Source organism: Schistocerca cancellata, chromosome 2, assembly GCF_023864275.1.
Source record: "Schistocerca cancellata isolate TAMUIC-IGC-003103 chromosome 2, iqSchCanc2.1, whole genome shotgun sequence".
Taxonomy (NCBI): Eukaryota; Metazoa; Arthropoda; class Insecta; order Orthoptera; family Acrididae; genus Schistocerca; species Schistocerca cancellata.
Genome location: NC_064627.1, coordinates 722,785,361 through 722,811,422, shown reverse-complemented (window position 1 = coordinate 722,811,422; position 26,062 = coordinate 722,785,361). Strand labels below are relative to the sequence as shown.

General features: G+C 39.1%; 1 protein-coding gene across 1 annotated transcript in view; it reads left to right on the top strand.

Annotated features, from left to right (window-relative positions):
* The window catches only part of LOC126162516 (uncharacterized), a 427,861-nt gene that overhangs the window by 59,488 nt on the left and 342,311 nt on the right, over positions 1–26,062 (top strand). Inside the window, exons 3-6 of the mRNA XM_049919080.1 lie at positions 2,219–2,607; positions 5,009–5,129; positions 7,130–7,285; positions 15,826–16,043. Coding sequence (XP_049775037.1) covers positions 2,219–2,607; positions 5,009–5,129; positions 7,130–7,285; positions 15,826–16,043 — 884 coding nt within the window. The remainder of the gene's footprint in view (positions 1–2,218; positions 2,608–5,008; positions 5,130–7,129; positions 7,286–15,825; positions 16,044–26,062) is intronic.

Here is a 26,062-nt window from a genome sequence, read left to right as displayed (position 1 = left end):
TGTTACTCCTCCCCCTCCTCCTTCCTCATCACTTGCGAAATGAGGCCCTGGACTTAGGACCTGCAGTGGTGGAGTTGTATATGACTTTCATCCTAGAAGAACTACTTTTTTATTTCTCTTTGCATTTTCATCATTTCACTCATTTTTAATGAATTTTCCTTACTGTTCTATTGCCTACTCTCTCTCTCTCTCTCTCTCTCTCTCTCTCTCTCTCTTTGTCTCTCTCTCTCTCTCTCTGGTGTGCACCTATTTGGGTTAATGGTGTACAGTTGAGCCACAGAACATAGCAGCTTGGTTACTCACTGATACATTCCTGATAATAGCTACTAAAATCTAAGCCAGACACTTTATTCCGATATTCAAACTAAATATCTTGCAATGCTTTTACTTCAACTTCAATGAAATGCTTACCAAAGTAAGCCTTATCAAAGACTAGCCTGGCCCACTCTGTAAAATTAGAATGCTGTGCCGTGTACTGCCATAGGTTCACTTTCAGTTAGGAAAGTAATCCAAGACTCGCATACAAGAAAGACAATTTTTGCTTTACTGTGTCCCTCTTGATTCAAAACACTCCCGTCTATGCACATTACCCCTCCGAAAGATGAAACATAAAAATACCTTTATAATATGCGATTGGCCAAAAGTACCACCATTCCAGACAGGTATGTTGCTCAATAATGTGGCATATTATTTGTTAAATTTTGAAAGGACAGGAATCTGCAGTCACTTAAACCAACTATTTGACCACGGTGTACTTCCTTTCAGTCTCCAAGCAGGGACAAAGTGGTTTTCACTCACCTTCATTCAGACACTGCCCAATGACACATGCTTAAGGCATGAAGATCCACAGGATTGAAGTGTTTGTGGTGTCTCACTCACAGTGCACCATGTTTTGACATTGTGTTTTTGCATGCTGGTAGGGGGAAAACCTTTGATTTACCAAGGGAATTCCTGCAATTTTAGGTGGTGATGAAACAATAGCAAGTAAATTGTTGACATTTTGTATGACATTAGGACTTCTGCCCAATTTAATTAGACAAAGGTTTTAATGTTACTGGCTCGTCCTATTAATTTTGCAATCGACCAGCCATCTTAATGCCATCCACTGTTTTATTTATGGTATTAATGTGTGACAATGGTATGAATAGATCTTCTGGGTGTTGGATGTGATTTTTTATTACTGTTGCTGTAGTTATGTGCCCTGTACTTTTTGTTTTAACAAGATAACTACTGAAACCAAAGGGCACTGATCATCACGTGGTTTAATGCCCAACAATTTTTAATCCATCCATCCATGAATTTCTTAGCCCAGACAGGAGTTATATAATTTATAATCAAGTGCTGTATATGTGGCGTTATTGTTTCCATGTCTTGTGTTATTGATTTTTCACAGTAATTGCAAATTACATCCCTAACACAAGCACATTTTTGATGGTCATCTGTTAAATGCCCTTATTTGAAACTGTTATTGTTGTTACTTTTTTCAGCTGGAAATATTGTGTTAGATGATTGGAAAATATCTGGACAGGTAAGATAGGAAAATGAAGTTTGAGACAAATTCTACAGCTGCCCACATACATCACACTTAAGGACCACAAAGATTTTTTACAAACCTAACTTGCATCATACTAGTTTTTCAAGTTCATATAAATTTGAAGAAAGCCAGAATGTGTAATAGATATTTAGTAGAAGTGAGTGTATCCAGACCTACTCATCATGAATATTGAGTTGCCTAGTTCGGACCCTGGTTATGCTCTTGATTTTATGCTGTCAGAAATGCGACACTAAGTACTTCAGTAGGCCTGTTAACCAAGTTGTTTATTTTATATATTTATGGTAAGAATGGATACATGGATTATAAATATTTACGTGTAATTGTTTTTCTGAAAGAGACAGACACAATCATTGGTTAGGTGATACTCTCATGTTGATTGTATGCTACTAACTATTATCTAGTATGGAGAAGTGTTCTCGTTTTTGGAAAATAAAATTGTTTTTATCCCAATTTGTTATTATACAATTTTAAGAATGAACTGCTTTGGATTTTAATTCTTTTACGCTTAGCCATTATTGAACTTGCTTTATCCTTGTCCTTAGTGCTGTGGAAAGAAACAACTGAGCACTGCAATAGTAATGACCGCAGAGTATAAAAGTTAAAAGTTTTTATAGCATATCTTTCTGCAATGATGCATATAGAACCATTACTTTTTATGTGCAGGCTGTGATGGAACACTTGTCATTGTACCAGCACTGGCTTTGGTGGACAGTGCTAAAGCCAAAGATCACCAGTGGTCTACGACAGAAGTGACAGTTTTTCCTTCAGTCACCTCTCCCCCTGCTGCTTCATTGTCTGCTAGCAGCTTGGCTAGCTCTGTCAATGGAAGTCCACTCATTACTCGCCGTAGTTCAGCAGCTCGACCCACAGCAGTTGTGTGGTGGCAGAGCATTATGGGTTGCCATCATACAGCTATTGTAGGAACAGAAACTGGAACCATATTTTTTGTGAATCTCTCGACAGGTGTCCAAGTGGGCACAACCTATGTGAGAGATGCTATAACTGAACTACACATGTGCCAAGACAACAGTCTCGATGTGATCTTCTTACTGGTAAGTGGGCATTTCTTATATCCTTCCATATGCATAGATTGTAAACATGCAGGGAAGTGTGACAGGACCTGCTGCTGTTCTCTATGTACATCAATGATTTGGTGGTCAGGGTGGGCAGCAATCTGCAGTTGTTTGCTGATGATGCCATGGTGTATGGTAAAGTGTTGAAGTTGAGTGACTGTAAAAAGGTACAAGATGACTTAGACAAAATTTACAGTTGTAAAAAGATACAAGATGACTTAGACAAAATTTCCAGTTGGTGTGACGAATGGCAGCTAGCACTAAATGTCAAAAAATGTAAGTTAATGTGGATGAGTAGGAAGAACAAACCTATAATGGTCAGATACAGTATTACTAGTGTCTTGCTTGACACAATCAAGTCATTTAAATAGCTGGGCATAACGTTGCAAAGCGATATGAGTTGGTATGAGCTTGTAAAAACTACAACAGACAAGGCAAATGGTTGACTTCAGTTTATTGGGAGAATTTTAGGAAAGAGTGGTTCACTTGTAAAGGAGACCACATACAAGACACTGGTGTGACCTATTGTTGAGTACTGCTCGAGTTTTGGGATCCGTACCAAGTCGGATTGAAGGAAGACATTGAAGCAATTAAGAAGTGGGTGGTTAGATTTGTTAACGGTAGGTTCAAGCAACACATAAGCGTCATGGAGATGCATCGGTAATTCAAATGGGAATCCCTGAAGGGAAGGTGACGTTCTTTTCAAGAAACACTATTGAGAAAATTTAGAGAACTGCCATTTGAAGCTGACTGCTGAAAGATTCTACTTCTGCCCACATACATCACACGTAAGGACCACAAAGATAACATATGAGAAATTAGGGCTCATATGGAGGTGTTCAGACAGACATTTTTCTCTCACTCTCTTTGTGAGTGGAACTGCAGGGGAAATGACAAGTAGTGGTACAGGGTACTCTCCACCATGTACCATATGGTGGCTTGTGGAGTATCTGTTTAGATGTAGATATTTAATGAAGTGGTTTTATTGTAATTATTCAAATGTGATTGTTTTGTGGATTTACCCTGTAATGTTGAGTAGTCAAACCCTTTATGGGTTTTCAATAACCAGCAATTTTATTGTCATCTGCATCTCTCTAATACTGGTCTACTTATGAAAACACTATTGACCACAAAAAATGTTCCACCATTAAGAATTCCTATTCTCCTGCCATTAACAGCAATAACATTAAATAATTAGTGTACATTTTTTATGTTACAGGCCTGTAATAATTATTTTCAAAAACTAATAGATGTAGTAAACACATTCACAAATTACACCCAAATTAAGGGAGCAATCAATGCCTTTTTTGGTATTTTCTGCTGTAGTACACTCCTTCATTCTGGAAAGTGATCACAGCAAAATGCTGGTGGATCATATGATTTCATAAATTATCATTTGGTAAAATATCTAACAAATGAGCTTACAGTGACAAAATCAACAACTACTTTACCATACAGAAAACATGAATATGCTGTTAAATGTTTGATCATATGTGGTACATTGGCATGTAGCACTTGTAGTATATGGAACAAATGATGTTATTTAGGCATATAGGCACGTCCTAATTTACAATGATGTCACACAGTAGTGGAAGATATTGTGTTGATTGCGACCTTCTAGCATCAGTTTGGACGATTGTACATGATGAGCAGTAGCTGACAGAGAATGTATGCAGTCTTGACTATGATGACTGATTTGACATTCTAAATGACAATATCTTCTACATGATAGTTTTGCTTAACCAAAGTCATAACTCTCCTTTCACCCAAGTTCATAACTTTTTTGTCAATAATAATGCAGCAACATATCCACACAATTTTAAGCCTTTTTCATCACACAAGCAAACTGTGTCTGGTATTGCAGTATTGCACGCCCATCTATCAAGCTTATTGCCAACATAATATATATGTGATGATCAGTTGTCAGATATACATGAACATCCTCAAGAATTCAGTTAGAAGTAAATTATAGACTCAAGCTAATAGAAAACAGAAATGAAAAGTCTGGAAACTGGCCTGTCATCTGTGTACTTCAGAACCATTATTAGCTTTGGAAAAATACTCTTCTTGGTGTAGTGGGTTAGTTTGAAATTTTAAGCATTTATCCATAACATTATTAGTGATAAGTAACTTATGTGCTTTTGATTTCTAATAATGATGTAAGATCTGTCGTGGTTGGTGTATTCATGTATTCAAGTTTACCCTGCACTTTTTGACAGTTCTTTACACTAAAATTTTATTTCTCTGTATGCGATCCAAGCATATTCTTAGGAACCATTCTTTGCTTTAAAACAGTTTGTTTGCATTTCCAAATAATAGTTTCATTAGAAGATTGGAGCCCTCAGGCCTTGTTGGTGAAGAGCCATTGTTCTTTTTCCAGATCACTTGTATTAATCACAGTCAATGGAAGCTGCTTCTGGAACAGCGCACCACGGGATACACTTGGCCTGTGGACAGTGCCAGTCATGCCAAGCCATACAGCACCAGCAGTCAGTCTCAGTGTATGTTGAATTTGTTTGTATACTGTCATATTTTTTAATATATAAAACTGAAATTCCATAATTTCCATTACTGGGCACACACATCTTTTTCTACATCTCTAAGATAAGTCACCAACACATTCTAGCTTCACACTTTGATCCATCTTTTATATGGCTTCCCAAAACTATATCAGTTGTACATTCTAAGAAGATGCTTAGTGCAATAGTTAATGGGAGTAGCTGTAATGATTGAAACCGAATGGCCTCAATTGACAGTGACAGCTTTCTCGGTGTTGCCAACATAATCTACCTTAGCTAGCAGGCAACACTGTGTTCAGTTTGTCAGTGTACACATAAACAAAACCATATTATTAAGAACAGCAACTTTATTGAGTCAGGCCTTAGTGCCCAGAGATGACAGTGACCTTGCGAGTGTGAACTGTGCATGTGTGCGTATATGTGTGTTTTGTTTTGTCTATGTTTGATGAATGACAAAGTCTGACAGCTGAATAATAAGTTAGTCTTTTCCATTGTGTCAGTGTGCCATTCATTGCCTCATCAATGTGGTGAGTAGCAGTATGTTCTTTTCATATTTATTTTCCATTGTTTAAACTGTACTGTTACAATTAATAATGGGAAGTGATGACCTTTGTTTATGATAATGGTCACAGAGCCAAGTTAACAGGGATGCAATGTGTCTATAACTATCTCAGCATACTAGCAAAACAGTATTGAAAGCTAAGGTTAATAGCAACTGGAAAAAAAGAATATAAGTCCAATGTTTTAGACACACACACACACACACACACACACACACACACACACACACCATTTTTCAACTTCTATTGAAACCAGTCTGCCCCAAGAGTTTTCTTACAGTTTACAGTTAGTATCTGGTCATCATCCAATCTTCCTAAGTGGTTTACTTGCTTATGCATGTGCATGCGTGCACGTGTGTGTGTGTGTGTGTGTGTGTGTGTGTGTGTGTGTGTGTGAGAGAGAGAGAGAGAGAGAGAGAGAGAGAGCAGGGGTTTGTGTTGGAGTGTGTGAACCAGTGCATTAACGCATATAGCCTGCTAAAATTAGTTAATAATATTTTGTCTGGTATCACTGACTATAAAGACATACTCAGAATAGCGGTGTCAAGTGAAATAAATTTTATTCTGTTTAAGAAGTGTTTTATGTCAGCTAAATTATTGTATTTTATGGACTATAAGATGCTACAGACTATAAGACACATCTTAATATTCAAGCAAGTTTTTTAAAAAAGAATAAATTTTTACTATGTTTGTTATTAGATTGCAAAGCTAGACTAAAGAAAAAGCTTAGTTTATAAAACCGGACTGACTTTTAAAATCCCTGAAAATCATCATTTTTTAATTTTGGCCACATTGCATTCAGTCCTCTATTTTCACATGTAGTCTTCCTCATTTATTTCAGTTCTTCTTTACTAGCCTGCCAATCGCGAATGGTTATTTCTGTTGATGAAGGGCTGAAATGGCCCTCAGCTGCTCTGTTTCCATGTTCTTCTGCATATGCTAGTACTTTCAATTTATAATTAACATCACATGAATACTTTTTATTTTTCCCATTATGAATTTAGCTACTAACAAAAATATTGTACTGTTACCGATAACACAAATCACTTTCAGTTCAAGTTCACTGGTACTGTAGACTGCAATAACACATCATACGTTAGGCAGTGTTGTGGATTTGTGATGGCAGTACAGGAAGGAAACAGTGCTAGTAAGCTTGTGAATCACCGCAATGCATGTTTGTTGCATTGGTGTGCTGCTACTGCCAGTTGAATCCATTGTTGCCAGATAGAGATAGATTGGCCATTTTTAAGACTGGTGAGAATTTTGAATCAAGCACTGGACATTTTTATATTAATTTTGAGTATAAGAGGCACATGAATTTTGGAGGCAATGTTTTGAAGAAAAAATTGTGTCTTATATTTCATAAAATATGGTACTGGTAGAATATTGAATATAACACTCTACTTGTTATTTATTTTGCAGCTACAATAGTCGAGTCTGATGCAAATGGGAAAAGTCTCCCCAGATCACGTCTTCAGGGACTGAAACAGTTATCAGTTGAGAAATTGACCAGCATTCGTAACAAATTGGTTGAGACACGATCACGAGGGATAGCTGTAGTGCAGCATGTACGGAGAGGTGACAACACTTTGTTATTCTCATGGTTTGTGTTGTTCAGTGTTCCCTGGTAGAATGTAATACTTCATTGCTGAAAGAAGGGAGAATTATTGATTTTGATCTTTGTCATTTCTTGTGTACAGAGCTGTGCCACAGCAACAGATACAGACATTTGTAGGAAAGATGACACTGGTGCCGTCTGAATAGAGTATTCTTTCATCCAGCATAAGAAATGATTAAGGGATCCTCTTTTCAAAAATTTATGGCACTTTTTTATGTATGTCTGTATCTGCTACCACTCAGTGCACAGTGTAATTAGTAAATTTATTTCATCATAATTTCATTTTGAAAATCAGTTTTTTTTATCTGTGTGGATGTTTTTAAAACTATTTTGTTGTTTAGCCATTATTTTAGAATTACTTACCCCAAGGTGCTCATTTTCTAATGTTAAGCTTCTGGTTTCCGTAAAGAAGGTGAGACTCCGTTGGAGGTGAGACTCCATTCATGCAGAAATGTTGGTATCGCTAAACAAACACTGTTGTGTGCCTAAGGTCCGATACATGGTTTCTTTATTCAGTGTCTCTTTGGGGGTTTTGTGTGTCAAGTTTTCTGCATATTTTTGCCAACAGAATCTCATTTGTCCTTATAGTGCTTAATGGACCCTTTCCAGATCTTTTCACCTCAGAACACTGTGAAGTGAACACTGATAACTGAACCTCGAACTTCCATGTCAGGAACCATGATACTATCCTCCAGACCCCGAAGGCAGATGTGCCAGTAATGCCATAATATTTTCATGCCTCAGTTATAAGGTCTACACAATCAGAGGACTTAACAAAGTCACAGAAAAGGCAACAGGATAATTTTTCTTGTTTTAGCCTTTGCAGGTCTTGTTTTGAGAGATAATAATTTGCTTTCTCTGTGTAGAATACTTTGCAGAAGCCAGACTCAGAGGAAGTTGACAAATTATGCTGAGGATAGTGGATACTATTTTTATTATATGCTGCTCTCTTTGGAAAAACTGCAAGAAGTGGGGTGGATATATAATTGTAGATTGTTTCCTTGTTACCATTATCATAAATTGGTGTTAGTACTGCATGATGCAGTCTCCAAGGAAATCTGTCTTGCATCATTGATTGGAAGTAAAAAGAAAATTAACAGAGATTTGGGGGAGGAGGGGGGGATGGGTTATTATTATGAAAGCAACAAAAGATTGTAATTACTAAAAATATTGCTATACTTGAAACTTCTTTTCAGATTTAAACTGTGTGCTGTACGAGGCTCAAACCTGGGATCTATTGCCTTTCATAGGCTGCAGCTCTACCGACTGAGCTGTCCAAGCACGACTTGTGACCCACCCTCGCAGCTTTACTTCCATCGGTACCTCATATGCCAGCAAGTGCATGCTCCAGCACAGAGTGAAATTTAATTCTGGAAACAAACTGCTAGGCTGTGGCTAAGCCATGCCTCCACAATATCATTTCTTCCAGGAATATTAGTTCCCCATGATATGTAGGAGAACTTCATGAAATTTGGAAGATGGAAGGTGAGGCACTGGCACAAGTAAAGCTGTGATGGTAGCTTGTGTATCATGCCTGGGTAGCTCAGTTGGTAGAGCACTTGTCCATGAGAAATTAGATGCATTGTTCAGGTACCAGTCAGATAAGAAGAAACAGTTAGTAGTTTTTGGAGAGTTAAATGTAGATTTTTTGAAAAGATACAGACAATAAATATGAACTGGAAATATTATTTGGGTATTCCAATCTAATTTCAATAGTCAGTTTTTCAACTCACATGCAGCAAGATAGTAGGGCCCTGATGGATAATTTTTTTACTGTGCTGAGACTTAAACAATGTGCTCCCAATTGTTAATGGACTAATTGATTGGGATGAACTGTTAATGGAAGTAAACGATATAACACCTTACAGGTTCACACAAAGAAGTGAAGCTTATTAATGAAAACAGTACACAACATTTTAGAGTAAGTTAAAAGAGGTGGTATGGGATGAGGTATATATAGAAAGAGATGCTAATGTTGTTGTTGTTGTTGTTGTTGTTGTTGTGGTCTTCAGTCCTGAGACTGGTTTGATGCAGCTCTCCATGCTACTCTATCCTGTGCAAGCTTCTTCATCTCCCAGTACCTAATGTTATTATAATGTAAATAAGAGATTCAATTTATTTGATAGTAAATTTGTGTCAGTATTTGAAAGTTGCTGTCCTAAAAAGTTATCCAGAATATCCATTTAAAAAAATACCAAGTAAGCTATGGATAGAAAAGAAAATTAAAATATTATGGAAGAGGAAGAAGAATATTTTTATAAAGGCCAGAATAATTCGAGATCTGACATTACTTGCATACTACAAAAAATACTATAATATTTTAGGGAAAGTCCTTAAAATGTCAAAAAGTATGTACATCTTGACATAAAATAATAATGCACATAATAAGATTAAAATCATTTGGGGTATTGGCAGATGGGAGACAGGACATCAAGTCAGTGTACAAACTATTGTAACACTTAAACTAAATGACAATGTTGTGTCTAATAATTCACAAGTTGCAAGTATTTTTAACATACACTGTCCAAATGTAGCAGAAAAAATAGGATTAAGTGGTTCAGTTGAAGAAGCAAGTGAATATCTTAAAAATATCACTCCACAAAACTTTAAAGAGCTAGAAGTAGCACTAACATCGTTCACTGTTGTTAATAGAATTATAAACATAACAATAAAAAAGAAAGAATAACAAAAGCATGTATCATCTTGATGGAATTTCAAACAGAATTCTGAAAAAGCTATTCTAACTTAATGCCTTAGTGATAAATGTAATGCATCATTGGTGCAGGGAATGTTTCCAGACTGATTAAAATATGAATTGTGAAACCTCTTTATGGAAATATGACAAGAAAGACAGGAATAATTGTCATCCTGTTTTCTGACTCACATCTTTTTCTAAAATATTTCAAAAAAATTAATGTTTTCAAGATTAGTCTCACATTTAAGCAGAAACAATTTACTTATCAAATCACAGTTTACATTCCAGAAGGGTTGCACCACTGAGAATGTTATTTTGCATTCAATCACCAAATATTACAACCCTTAAATAATAAAATATTGCCAGTTTGTATTTTTTGTGGTCTTTCCAAGGCAATTGATTATGTAGGTCATATTACTTTCATAGAAAAATGTAAGTTTTATGGACCTGATGGCTTTACTCACACTGGTTTGAATCATACTTAACAAACAGAATGCAAAAAGTTGTGCTGAATAATTCAAACAATGTTGAAAGGGTAAAAAATTTTAGTGACTGTGGAGAAACCACAAAGGGAGGCCAACAGTGTTCAATTTTCGGTTGGCTCCTATACCGTAACGTACGTGAATAACCTTCTACTTAACTTTCAACAACTAGAAGCTGCAGACTGTACTAGTGTTATAAAAAATCTCAAAACAACTGAAGAGATCGTTAATGATGTTTTTCAAAGAATTATTAAGTGGTTCTCTGAAAATGAATTTTCCCTAAATTTTGAAAAAGAAGAGAAAAAAGCACTGTATTCAGTTCTATACAACAAATAGAATAATATCAACAACTGAAGTAGCACATGACAGGAATCAGTAAATAGAGTAGAATGCTCCAAATTTTTGGCTGTGCGTATTACTGACTGTCTCAAACAATTAAGTTCAGCTACTTTTGCTGTTCATATAATTGCTAGCCTTGGAAACAAGTGAATCAAATCCTGACATATTTTGCATATTTCCACTCAATAGTGTTTTGTGGAATAACTTTCCACTTAGAAAGAAAATATTTATTGCACAAAATTAAACAGTAAGGATAATATGTTATGGTCACCTGCATTCGTCATGTTGGTACCTTTCCAAGGAGTTAGGCATTTTTAGTGGATTGTTACAATCCAGGTATTCACTAATGAAATTCATCATAAATAATCCATCACAATTTGAGAAGAATAGCGACTTTCAAACCTAATTCAGTAGAGTAAAAAATGACCTTTATAACCCATTATTAAAGTTTCAGTGGCTCAGCAACAAAAAATTTTAATCATTTGGCCAACATAAAAGACCAGTCAAGCAAATTTGAGATCTAATCTACATTCATTTCTTCTAGACCTCTGTTCCATGGATGAATTTCTATTAAATACTAGCCTATTTAAAAAATGAATAAATAAAAAAAATTAAGTGTAGTTTCATGAGTAAAATTAAAAAAATAATATGTTTATATTAGTTAACATGAATCATGTGTACGTACCTGTAATCTGACTCGTTCCTCACCATTTTGATAAAAGAATTCTTCAATTGATCTGTGACAAAATTCTCAAGTTTGAGTCCTGGTCTTGCACACAGTTTTAATCTTCCAGAAAGTTTCAGGTTGGTGCACAGTCCTCTGCAGAGTGAAAATTCAATCTGAAAACAGTCCCCTAGACTGTGGTTAAGCCATATCTCAACAATATCCTTTCTTCTACGAGTATTGGTCTTGCAGGGAATGCAGGTAAAGTTTGGAAAGTAGAAGTAGGATATGAGTTACTGGTGAAAGTGAAGCCGTGAGGATGGGTTGTGACACACACACACACACACACACACACACACACACACACACACACACACAAGCACAACTCACATGCACAGAACCACTGTCTCTGGTAATTGAGGCTGCCCTCGGTAGCCAAAGACACTGATATTGTGCGTGTGAGTTGTCCTTGTGTGTGTGTGTGTGTGTGTGTGTGTGTGCGTGCGTGTTGTACTTCAGAAGAAGGCCTTTCGCTGAAAGCTCAGATGTACAGCAGTCTTTTTGTTAATTCCCACGGATTCAGTCACTATGAGGAACTAATTATTGCATTTAGCAAGCAATGATTTTTGTGTGTCATTATTTCTGAAGCTGATCTCATTTGGCTGTTGGTTGTTATTAATTTTTTATTTAATGATATTCCATGTGATGTGTTAGCTTTATTCGTGACAACTTTTTTTTACATATTGCACTATTTACTTTATTGATAATGGAGTGGAAAATACTCCTGAATTATGTGGCACTCTTGTTTCTTGGCACAACGTTCTTCAGACCCAAATTCAAATTTTTCTTGCTATGTGCTTCAGTTTTGCTCTTCTCAGTATGACATAATATATATGCCCCTGGACAACGGGAAATAGGGGGAAAAACACAGGAATTTTTTCATCCAGGAAAAATTAGGGGAAAAAACCAGACTTTTTTAGAATTCTGGGTATTTTTCATCGTTTTAGTTTTCAGTTAAATTTTTGTAATTTCGTTGGTACGAACTGATATTTTAACAAAGAATTTTACTTCACCGTAAAATAATGCGAATGGTGGTTTTAGATTTGTTACTTTCAAAGTAAATTTCATTTTATACAAGATGAATTATGTTATGTGTGAGAATGTGTGATGAATTTCTTAAATCGTGGAGCATTTGAATCTCATTCAAAACTTAACACTTTGAGAACCAACCACTTAAAAAAAATTTGAAGCCAGAAGACCGCCCATTAATGCGATTATTTGAAAGTTACCAGCACACTTGTGTTTGATGTATTTTAAAGGATAACACACACTAAAAGAGACCAAGGTTTGAGATTAATTTTTAATATTTATTTTTGTTTTTTTCATAGATTACAAATTATGCAATAATGATGGAAAAAAAGTATAATTAACCTTAAAAACCATGAGAGGTGATTTCTTGAGCAATTTTACACATAACTGGCTTTTCTATGGAGAAGTCGAAGAGCTCACCAAGACATTTATTCAGTCAGGTAACCCATGAAATGTCTGGTGGACAGCAGTGAAATTTATAGTCATGTTTCTCAGAAATATTCAGCTGCTTTTAATTTGAGCTGTCCTCTTAGTATCCTTCCTAATCACATCCTCAGAAAGACCAGCAAAAAATTTTTGACGACCAATATTATATGTGAAAGTGTAGCTTTCCTATAGCTTTACGTATGTAAATTAATTTAAGCTGTAACTTTTCCTAGTCATGTGTTCATGTTATTTAATAGTTATGTTGCTATTGGCTGACTACATCACATCCTATGCTCTGAGTGTCTTCTGTCATTGGCTGGTAGGTCACGTGACATGCGCTATGGCTGGCTAACAAAAGTGCATCACAATCTCGATTTCAGTGTTTGAAAGCTACTGTGCTGTATTTGGTGGAATTCGTATTTGTACTTTCATAATACAAAAATATGCAGTGTACATGTTGTTGCCCATCAAAGGTCATTGTCCGCAGCTCGTGGTCTAGTGGCTGGCGTTGCTGCCTCTGGATCACAGGGTCACGGGTTCGATTCCCGGCCGGGTTGGGCATTTTCTCTGCTCGGGAACTGAATGTTTGTGTTGTCCCCATCATCATCATCATCATCATCATATCATCATCATTCATGATGGTGGACAAATTGGACTGAGTAAAGAAATTGGACTGAGTAAAGAAATTGGACTGAGTAAAGAAATTGGACTGAGTAAAGAAATTGGACTGAGTAAAGAAATTGGACTGAGTAAAGAAATTGGACTGTGTAAAGAAATTGGACTGTGTAAAGAAATTGGACTGTGTAAAGAAATTGGACTGTGTAAAGAAATTGGACTGTGTAAAGAAATTGGACTGTGTAAAGAAATTGGGACTTTGTATGGGCGCTGATGACCAAGCAGTTGAGTGCCCAACTAAACCAAACACATCATCATCATCATCATCATCATCATCAAAGATCTTTCCAAAATGCATTAATTTTTGATGGGTTTCATTATCGTAAGTGGCGGTAAGTTCCACACCAGTGTATAAAATCTTTATCGGTCAAAGGATATGTAAGTTTTACAACTACAAAGTGAAGTATATTGTCATGTAACACTCTAGAAATGTGCTGTCACTCAGGGTATAGTGTATTTTCACCCAGGAAAAAGTGTATTTTCACCTGCGAAAAGGTGTATTTTTAACCAGGAAATGTGGGGAAAATCTGGAATTTTTTTTTTTTTCTTGTCCACATATATACCCTGTGTTAGAAAAAGCAAGAATTAAAAATGCTGCAGAAGTATATTTAGAAAGGTCTTATATTTCTTGTACAATGTGTAATTTGTAAATACCTTTGAATTATTCTTCCTTTAGCTTCTCTTTAAATGTAATCAAATCCTGAGTTAGGATTTTATTGCATAGTATTTTTCTTTTGCTGCCAAACAAGATTTGTACTGAAAGGTTAGAGTATTACTGATTTACCAGTGTTATTAAACATGGTTACAACATGAATTTGCTAAAGGAGAAGGGAATGACTGATAGAAGCCAATCTGGGGCGTGATCATTTTGGGTTTCAAAGAAATGTAAAAATATTCAAGATAATAGTGACTGTGGAGTGGTGTCAGTGTAGTGAAGTTGCTTATATTCTTTGGAAATGGGGTATGTATTGGAGGGCAAGATCCCATCTCCGGAGTTCAAGGAAACTAGTATTGGATGGGAGGATCAAGATAAGCTGTGTGGTGTAGCAGGCATTGAGGTCCATTGAGTCATTCTGTAGAGCATGTAGGGGGTGTGCCCAAGGACAGTTCCTCTATGCCCATTTACATGCCCAGCCACTTGTGGTCAGCTCTATGTAAAATGGTTTGCATTGGATGCAAATTAGTTGATATACAACATATGTGATTTCACAAGTTACTCTGATTTTGATTCTGTGTGATTTATGCATGGGGTAGGTGGTAATGGGTGGGTTCAAGGGCAACTTTTGTAGAGGGGTGATTGCAGGAGTAGAAACCTGAGGGTAGGGATAATATTTTGGGAATGTCATATTGTTTGACTAGAATATTTAAGGAGATTGGGAGAGCAATGGAAGGCGGCAGTGGATGATTTGGAGATCATTTGAGGGAGAGGGGACTCATTTCAGGGCTTGACTTGAAAAAGTCATTGCCTGGATGGGATAAAGTGTTGTAGCAGTCATGTCCTGAATGGTATTGGGTGTCAGAGAGCCAGCGTCTAGGTTTTTTGGAACTGAGGACTGATTTAGTCACAAGGGGATAAGGAGGATACTAAAAGCTTTTGTGATGCCATTCCAGTGAACACTACACTGGCCAAATAACTGTACCTACTTACATTAACATGAAAAACAATGCTACCCATTGTGTGCACATCAGTACACATGCTACAGGCAAGTGCAGCTGAATAATGCTTTTGGCAGGTGCCTGACAGGGTGCACTACTCCTTGCTACTGAGCTTCACTCTACCACTCGCCCTCTTACACACACATCAGTGTAGTTCCGCAATAACATACTATCTTGAACTGTGATGAGTTATATTTATTTATTAAATCAAATGCCCAAATAGATATATGATAGCCGATGTATTATTGAGCTCTATATTGTAGCTTCTTGTGACTGTTTACAACCATAATTTATAAAGTGTGAAATAGCAACATTAGTTTTCTCATTTTTCTTAATGAGCTTCAGATCGTTGTATGTGTTTTCAATAACTTTAATTTTCTATTGAAGCATAAATACATTTATGTCTGCAAATTAAAGTTGGCTATTTATTTTGGAATTTTTTGTTCTCTAACTGATAAATTCTCATTTGTGCAGAAAGCAGCAGTAGCAGCAGTGATGATGCAGCATCATCACAACAGAGAAAGTCTTCTATGACGTCTTCTACGTTTAGTGAAGTTTCATCATCATTTGTAACGACTGGACCATTACCTGAATCTCTGAGTGCCCATGTTGGCGAAACATTTTTGAGCCCACAATATGCAAGGGGACGATACCTCCTTTCTGGTTATTACACACCTTCCAGCATTCTTACTGTGAGTATTATTAAAGAAAAATTTGTTCATCTCTCTCCTTCCCCCTCCTCTCTCCTCCCCCCTCTCCCTCCTCCTCCTCCCCCTCTCCCTCCTCCTCCTCCTCCTCCCCCTCTCACTCCTCCTCCTCCTCCTCTCCCTCTCCCCCTCCCCCACTCCCGCCTCCTCCCCCTCCCCCTCCCCTCCTCCCACCACCCCCACACCCTCCCCCTCCCCCACTCCCTCCGCGACTCCCTTCCCCACTCACTCCTCCTCCCCCTCTCCCTCCTCCTCCCCCACTCACTCCTCCCCCTCTCCCTCCTCCTCCCCCTCTCCCTCCTCCTCCCCCTCTCACTCCTCCCCCTCTCCCTCCTCCTCCCCCTCTCCCTCCTCCTCCCCCACTCACTCCTCCCCCTCTCCCTCCTCCTCCCCCTCTCCCTCCTCCTCCCCCTCTCCCTCCTCCTCCCCCACTCCCTCTCCCTCCTCCTCCCCCACTCCCTCTCCCTCCTCCTCCCCCACTCCCTCTCCCTCTCACTTCCCCACTCCCTCTCCCTCTCACTCCCCCACTACCTCTTCCCTCCCCCTACCCCACTCCCTCTTCCCTCCTCCTACCCCACTCCCTCTTCCCTCCTCCACTACTTCCCCCCTACCCCACTCCCTCTCCCTCCCCTGCTCCCACTCTCACCTCCTCTCCCTCTCCTCTGCCTCTAATCCACAGATTTATTCACTAATGTTAATATTTATGTACACTGCATGTGTTGCAATTAAGCAAAAACAGTGAGGCAGGCCTTGCAGAACTTCAATAGATAGGGAAAGTCAGATCTACAAGAAAATGCCTCATTAGAATGTGTTGTAGGGAAAGGAGTGGAAGAGAATATTTCTCTCTCTTACACACACACACACACACACACACACACACACACACACACACACACTTATGTTTGACTTCTCTTCCAAATTGAAGTATAGGTATGTGGTTGAATGGTCCCTTCAATGATGCTACTAGTTAAACCCATTTCCTTCCATGCTCTTTGCCTAGGTTCCCCTAATGTTGTGTTGTCAATGGTCAAATACAAAAAAAAAAAAAAAAAAAATGGGCTGTAGACAGGATGAACCAATAGATAGGCTCAGCGCTGTAGTGACATTATTCATGTATGTCACAACATATTTAGATAACCACCATTTACAAATATACAGTAGAAATAAAGGAAGAATTGGCATGGAATGACAACAATATGAAAAGAATAGATTGCTATTCACCACATAGAGGAGGCATTGACTGGCAGATGAACAAAATGATAAAGACAGCTTGATATTATTCAGCTATCGGACCAAGTCTCAGCTTCAGTCATTGTCATCCCTAGGTACTATGACCCAACTGCAACGTTGTATGAAATGAGCAGTAATCTTTGCTGGGGTGGAAAGAATATTCCCACAGATGATCTTTTCTGAATGCTATCTCTCCTCCTACTCACCCCATGCCTCTGCTGTACTCCCCCGTCCCCTAATCAACCCCTACCAACCCCAGCTAAGAGTACTGCGCACTTCAGATGCATTCGCTACCAGGCCTTAGTGCCCAGAGAAGATAGTTGCCATGTGTGTGTGAGTTGTGATTGTGTAAATCTGTGTGTGTTTCATTTTTTTCTATATCTAACGAAGGACTTAGTCCAGGAGTCGAAAAATATCTAGCACTATTTATCGTTGTGTCTGTCTGCCAGCCGACACTTCCTTTATGTGGTGAGCCCACTTGCGGTATCAGGAACTAGAATAGTCCCACAGGTATTTTTTGCCTGTCATAAGAGGTGATTAAAAGGAGTCTTACACTTAGTGAAGCTTTTACACTGATGACTTGGCCATTATTGGACACTCATCAGTTTTAGCTCATTTTGTAATTTTTCTGTCAACCTTTTTGGCATGATTACTTATGGTCCCCTTTTAGGGTTTGACCTCCATTTTTTTTTAATTTCTCGGAATTGTGGGCTTTCTGGGGCAGGGCACCTCATAAGATGCACAATCTATCCACTGTGCACTGTGATCTCTTGCACTACTCTTAGAGTGGATTTTTGTTCACACTGGAAATCCAGTATGGTAGACTGTCTGTCTTGGGGAGTGGGAGTGGGTGGGTGGGGGGTGGGTGGGGGTGAGGGAGGTGTCAGGTAACCACATGGTTGTAGCCACCTGAAAATGCGGGGATCGCCCTACTGATGCCTGAGTTGTAAATAGGTGCTTGTCCAATCTGTGGCTCCGGGACTCTGGACAACAGCTACTATGCCATGTAGCGTTTGTTGTGATGGGGTGAAGACTGTGGTGACCTTTGATTGGAGTGAGTGGTATTAGGTTGGACAACCTATAATTAACAGTTCAAACTCACTCATACCGGTGGCCGTGCCAACGTGGCTATCTCAGTGAACAGAAACCAAGATTTTAGTTCAGGAGCATGTACAGTTTGCAGGGTTCTTGCTATGCTCCAGAACCAACAGAGAATCTTTTGCAACAACAAAGTCACTGTTTTCACTGTTTTCCATTGAAAATATTGAGGATCAGTTTGGAGACATTGCTACGATAGTAAAGATGAGAAATGATCTTTGTTGATCAAAACACTGATTGCTAACCAACTGCAGGCACTTCAGGCCTGTGACTGGCTTGGAGATCTATCAGTTACCATCTCTCCTCATAACAAACTCAACAACATTCTAGGTGTCATATTCCATTGGGATCTAATGCTACAAAATAATGAAGAACAGTATGCTAACCTAGAGCACGGAGTCTGTTTTGTTCATTGCATCCTGAGAGGACCTTAGGATAATAGGGTGGACTCTAGAGCCTTCATCGGAAATGTTTTATCTGAGAAAGTTAAGGTCATAGTTTATAGGTGTGATGACAAGTCCTGTTTTCCTCCTCCTATGAAATGTTTTTTTGGTGCCAGATGTTTGGATACATGTACTCCTGCTGTACTAATGAGGCTGCTTGTGAGGAGTGTGGCAGGACTAGTCATGGGGGCAGCCCTTGTGAACAATCCCCTACTTGTGTAAACTGTCCAGAACACAACACTCATCCTGTTTTGTGATGTGCTCAGTTTTCAAGGAGGAGAAGAAATTCAGGAATATAAAACACTTGACAGTCTATCTTATCAAGATGCTAAGAAAAAAGTTTAAAGAACTTCACTCGATTGTTGTGATGTTCAACTTTGTGAATATTGTGTCAAAATTCACACCTACCATGATGACATGGTCTCACAGCCACTCTTGCCCTAGCCACATGTCAGTTTCTGTTTTTCAGTCAGGAAGAGGAAACTCCAGCTCCCTCGATCCACAACACCAGTGGTCTCGTCTCCCTCTGGCATCATCAGGGAAGAGGACACCTGCCAAGATACCCCCACTCCCAGGACAAAACAGAACAACATTCTACCACCACCCAATGGATGACAGAGCTACAGGCTGTGGGTCCTAGAAAAAAATGGTCCTTCCCCATCGCAAAAGTCAAGACAGGAAAATCCTCACACGACCCAAAACCTTACAGGGACGAGAAGGATAAATTGAAAGTTAAATCAAATTTTACTGCTCCTCTTGACCCGGCACCCATCCCCCCTGAGGTCGAGCATACGAATATCAGTGAAGAACTGCACATTCAGGTGGAGCAAAACTCAGCAGCAAAATATCCATAATCTGTACATCTATTCCTCTTTGCTACTTTCTCATCCCAATCTTATTTCTTTATGGAACTGTAATGGCTACCATTGCCACTTGGCTGCAGTCCATCAATTAATGATTAATTGTTCTACAGGTGACACTGCACTTCATGAGGCACAGTTCTCAGAAAACCAACTCCCAGCTAGTAAAATTTACAAATTGTATTGTATAAATCGTATTAATGATGAGAGGACATCTGGAGAGGTCTGCTTGCTCATTGGATCTGACACTTTCAGTGAGCAGGTGGCAGTGGCCATTTTGTTAGGAGCTGTGGCTGTATGTGTCTGTCAGTCAGGCTAACAGTGCATAATGTCGATCTACCCTCAGACAGATCTATACCGAATCATGAACTCCTGGAGCTAGTGGCTCACCTGCCTCCACCCCTCCCCCTATTGGGGATTTCAGTGCCCACAGGCCTCTGTGGGGCAACCAAAAAATAGAGCAGTTAATTTCAGAATGTGCAGTCCGCTGTGCAAAACATTTCAGTATGGCCTGTGGAACATATTCAGCCATAGATATTGCAGTTTGCAGCCCAAGAATCTCACCTTAATCCAGTGATCCATCCTTGGTGACCTCTGAGACAACGATAACTTTCCTATCACTCTTTCTCGACCCATCAACCATTGGAATATACACCATGTTGGCCATTTTCAATGCCAACTGACAAATTTTCAGCTACAAAGCAACTGTGGAAACCAGCCAAAAGAAGGATATCGGAGGAGTGGTATAAGGTGCTAGTGACATGATTATACATACTGAGGAAGCAACAATACACCTTGTTCTTCAACTTCTTGATGGATGCTGGTGCTATGGTGGTCTGAAGAAGTAGCTGCAGCTATTGGAGAACATTACAGGGCATTTCAATAACACAAGTGCCATTCCTCTATGGAACATTTAATAGCATTCAAGAGACTTTGATCGAAGGCATAGTTTTAAAATGAAGAAGAGAAAGCAGGAGTTTTGGGAACAATGTGTACCATCTATGGGGACGCACACCCCTTCGTCTCAAGTATGAAGTCCACTGCATTTGTGGCCATCCTAAGTCCATTGCATTTGTGGCCATCCTAATTTTCTGAACCAGACACACCTAGTGGATTGAAACTCACTCTTTTGTCATGCACAAGGCTTTGCATCATACAGTGTACCATTTTGTGAATGGGAATTTCACAGTGTGATTGTAGAGTGTTGAGACAGCCCCTGGATGTGGTAAAAGTATAATCAGACAGTTAACACCTAGACGACATCAGGATAAAATACATCCTCAAGTTTTTCAGTTGTATTTGACAGATGGAAGTTACCTTATTCCTATCCTGAAATGGGGAAAGATCCTCAAATTTTGAGTAAGTATCAACCAGTCTCTCTAACTAATTGGTTGTAGAAATTATTCGAAAGACTGGTCAATTGATGATTGTTGGTGCCTGGAAGCCAGAGAACGTATATCACAATTTCAAAGTGACTTTCAGGGATTCTGATCAAACATTGACCTACAAAAGACGCCTGGCAGCGTCACATCCTGTCTACACTGAGTTGGGCTTCTGGGGCTCTGTACCCATTTTTCCCAAAGTTTCCTTCCTATACCTATTTTTTTTTGAATCGTCCCTCTGATGAATGTGGATCTGTATAGAATCAACCCTCAGTAACCAGTACTTACTGAGTTCCCTCAATATTTGCTTTTGAGCATAAACCACTTTGTCATCACGGTTGATGGTATAGTGACTGCAGGGGGGCCTGTGACTTTATGGTTACTATATGTGGATAACTTGTGTTTGTGTACAACTCTCCACCATTGCACACCACAGAGTGCCAATTTCGGGTGCCCATACAGAAAATACATAATTGGATCCTGAATCATGAATATCAATTTTCTCCCACAAAAACTTGCATAATGCACTTTTTTTGACTCAGAACTGTGTGCCCATTCCATGAACTTTACCTCAGTAACCGGTTACTTGAAGTTGTTGAAAGTTTCAAATTTTTAGGTCTTTTATTTAACAGTTAGTTAACATGGTTACCACATGTATGCCAATTCAAGGCAAATTGCCTGAGAAAGCTTAATACCCTCAGATTTCTCAACATCATCTCCTGGAGCACAGACTGCCCCAGTCCATCACAGTGGTGTGTGGTTGGCAGCTGAAGTCCTCCGTACAAGCCCCATAGACAGTCTTTTGGCAGAAGTTAGTGTTCCACCACTGAGGATTAGACACCAGGAAATATTGCTGAGCTATGTGATCGTAATCTGTCAGATGGCTATCCATCCATGATACTTGACCCTATTTCAAAACCAACATATGAGGCTGTTTATCAATCATCCAGAAATAGGTGGATCGGCTGGAATATAAGTGGAGGGTCTATTTGAGGACATCTGACTGCCTCGTTTTGTCAGGACATCTGACTGCCTCGTTTTGTCTGTGTCCCTCTTGACATCCCCCATGATATGTACCCAGTCCTGTGATTCGGATGGACCTCTTTTGTAGCCTCCAGAAAAATGCTGATCCTAACATTCTCTGATCCATGAATGGATCAAAAGACGATGACAGGGTTGGTTTTGCTTTTGCACACAGTTGGAGGCATGAGAAGTATTCTCTTCCAGGTAGTGACCATATCACCAGCTCTGCAGTACATTAAAACTCTCGCCATTAAAGGACTTCCTGGTTTGTAGTGACTCCATCAGCTACTTACAAGACGTACCTCACTGCTTACCCAAAAACCTTTTGGTTGCCAACATCCAAGACCTGTTAGTTGGTCTCAGTAGTTTTGGAGTGATAGTAACATTCGTCTAGATGCAGCCACGTGGATGTTCCAGGAAATGAACTCAGTGAGAAATTAGCTAAAGAAGCAACCTCAGGAGACAAACTTGAACATGGAGTACATCTCTCCAGGACTCTCGGAAAGAAGCCATTATACTGTGTTGACTGCATATTAGCTATATCAGACTTAGCCACATGCTCCTTTTGTGTCATGAGAACATGCCCCCCTCCCCTACTCATTTCAGCTGTGGTAGTCATCTCATGATTGCTCATGTTCTCAAAGTGTGTGCCATGCTGGCTTATCTGATACAAACAATCAATGTGTCTACTTCATTACCTCATATATTTGTAGACGAAAGGTTAGCAGCCACCGAAATCCTACATTTTTTGAGGTAAAGTGGTATTTGTAGCAAACTTTAATGCTTCTCCAAGTTCGTTGTCAGGGTTAGTCGTGGGGGAATACGTTTTACTGTGGCATGTGTCCTGAATGGCCCCAGGCTACTTTCTCCCTTCACACTTTTCATGCACTTTAAAACTTTTATGTGTGCATTTTATTAATCTAACTGTTTAAGCTAATTAGTTCTAATCTATACAGTCTGCTTTTCTTGCCCAATTTTAGTTTCTCACCGCACTTTAGTTGTACTGACTGTGATAAGCCTCCTTGGTGTATCTTTCAGCAACTATCGACAGTGTTTAATCACCTGGGTTTTACCTCAGTTTTAACTATTTGGCTGAAGCTACTATCAGGTACATTTCCATCCACAATAACATGGTTACAGGCCCAGGAGCTGATTTTCTCATTTCATACCTTTTTATGTCATTTTCCAGTAAATTGAGGGACTGATAACAAAACATGATGATGATGATGATGATGATGATGATGATGATGATGATGATGATATGATGGTCATCATCATCAGTGTGGTGAGTAGCAACCGATGCTTTTCATATTGTTGATATTCAATAGAAAGAAAGGACACACCGCTACTCACCTAAAAATATTATAAGGATTATGAACAGATTTGCTTTCTTATTTATAGTTTACATAGCTAGGGTAAAACTCAGTTAACGAATCCAGCTATAATAGGCCCAGCAAGCCAGTAGTGGGTAAAATATGTACTTTGGAACATGGAACAAGCCTCGGAAAGAACAGAAAAAATGGAAGACGATTCTGCAATTCCGAAGGACTAAGTTTGTTACATTGAATATACAGACACTGACAGAAAATGTGGAAGAAGTAGTGGACTTGATGAACAGGAAGAGACTGGATATTCTAGGGTATTCAGAAACCAGGTGGAAGAGTAAAGGAAGTAGGGAACTGAAGAGTGAATGTAGGCTGTACTGGAGTGGGTATGAGGAAGAAGGAAGACATGGAGTGTCACTAGTTAGGAAAGCAGGTGAAGGGAATAAGTGACAATATGATGATGGTCAGGATGAAAGTGAAAGGAAAGAATTTGGAAATTCTGAAGAGCATGCACTACAAGTTGGATGTTCTATTAAAGAAGAGGAGGACTTTGAATTTAAATGCAGATACAAGTGAACAGAAGATCATGATAATGGGATACCAGAATGCACACGTGGGAAAGAAAAGAGAAGGCTATGAGGAGTGGTGCTGAAGGACGAACAAGAAAGGACATGAATGACCACAGTTTGTTTGTGGTAGTTCATGCAGCCAGACAGTTTGTTAGTTGCATTACCCACATACAATGTGTTACAGTGGTTATAGCTAAGTTTGTAGATTACATTGCTGCTTTCACAAATGGCTCTGCCTTTGATGCGGTAGGAGATGCCTGTGAGAGAACTGGAGTAGGTGGTAGTAGGAGGATGTACAGGACAAGTTTTGAATTTAGATTTATTGCTGGGGTATGCATCATGAGCAAGGGGTAGGGAGAAGGTGTGGGGTAGGAGCAGACATGAATGTTGCGTAGGTTGAGTGGGTGGCAGGAGTTCACTGTGGGAAGGGTGAGGAGGATTGTTAGGAGGTTATTTCTTATCTCAGGCCACAATTAAAGGTAGACAAAACAAAGGCAGATAATGTGGTTCAGTTGCTCATCATGGGTGGTACTGATGCTCGTTTTGAGCCGGATAGTGGTTAAGTGGTGGATGTTAGGTGACTGAATAGATAAGATATGGGAGATCTGTTTTTGGACAAGGTGAGGAGGGTAGTTTCAGACATTGTTAACGGTAGAGGGTGGTCAGATGCCCTACCTGTCACCACACCTTTACCATTTTTTCTAAATGTTCATGAATCATGTAACTGAGGTCAGACTTGGGAACCAACACAATTTTCACCTAGTTGAATGTAGGTAGCCACCAAAAAACCACATCCAGGCTGGCTAGCTTTCGTTGTTAATCCACCAGATTGATTCGATCCAAAGCCGGCATGCCTTTCCGAATCCCAGAAGTAGCATGTAACACATGTGGCTACCTGGGCAAGTGCAATCATAGTTACACATAATCTGTACAATGCCATCGACGTAAGTGCAATGTAGTGGGAGAAAATGTATTGCTATACCAGGTGTACCGGTATGAAATGAGAGTTAAGATACAAATGTGTCGATAGGGAACATTTGTTGTGAACGAGCCTTATTTTTTTTTTTGTTTGGTTGGTATGACATCTGTCAAAGATATTTAGTATACATCTAGTCATGGAACAAATAACATCATATGTTTTCATGTGTTAACAATATTGAATTTTGTACCAGAAAGTGATGATTTACGGAAAGCATTAATTTTTTGTTTTCATTTGGAAAAAAAAGTGCTGCAGAGTCACATCGAATGCTTGTCGAGGCATATGGTGATCATGCTCTATCAGAAGCAACATGCAAAAGATGGTTTCAACGGTTCAGAAATAATGATTTTGATGTAAGAAATGAACGTGGAAGACCGCCAAAAAGTTCGAAGACACCAAATTGCGAGCAATATTGGATGAAAATGATACTTTGAGTCAGAAGCAAATGGCAGCAATGCTAAATGTTGCACAACAAACAATTTCTGACCGTTTGAAAGCTGTGGGAAAGATCCAAAAGTGTGGAAAATGGGTGCCACATGAATTGAATGAAAGACAGATGGAAAACCGAAAAACCATTTGTCAAATTTTGCTTCAAAGACATGAAAGAAAATCAATTTTGCATGGAATTGTTACTGGGATGAAAAATGGATTTATTTTAAGAATCCTAAACGGGAAAAGTCATGGGTTAATCCGGGACAACCATCAACATCAACTGCAAAACCAGATCGATTTGGCAAGAAGACAATGCTCTGTGTTTGGTGGGATCAGAAAGATGTGGTGTATCATGAGCTTCTAAAACCAGGTGAAACTGTGAATTCTATTCGCTACAGACAACATATGATCAATTTGAACTATGCATTGATCGAAAATAGACCAGAATGGGCCAGTAGACATGGCAAAGTAATTTTTTTACACGACAATGCACCTGCACACAAAGCAAAACTGGTTCAGGATACAATCAAAACACTTGGCTGGGAGCTGCTACTCCACCCGCTGTATTCACCAGACTTGGCACCTTCCGACTACCATTTGTTTTAATCAATGGGACACGCATTGGCTGAGGAACACTTCGATTACTATGAAGAAGCCGAAAAT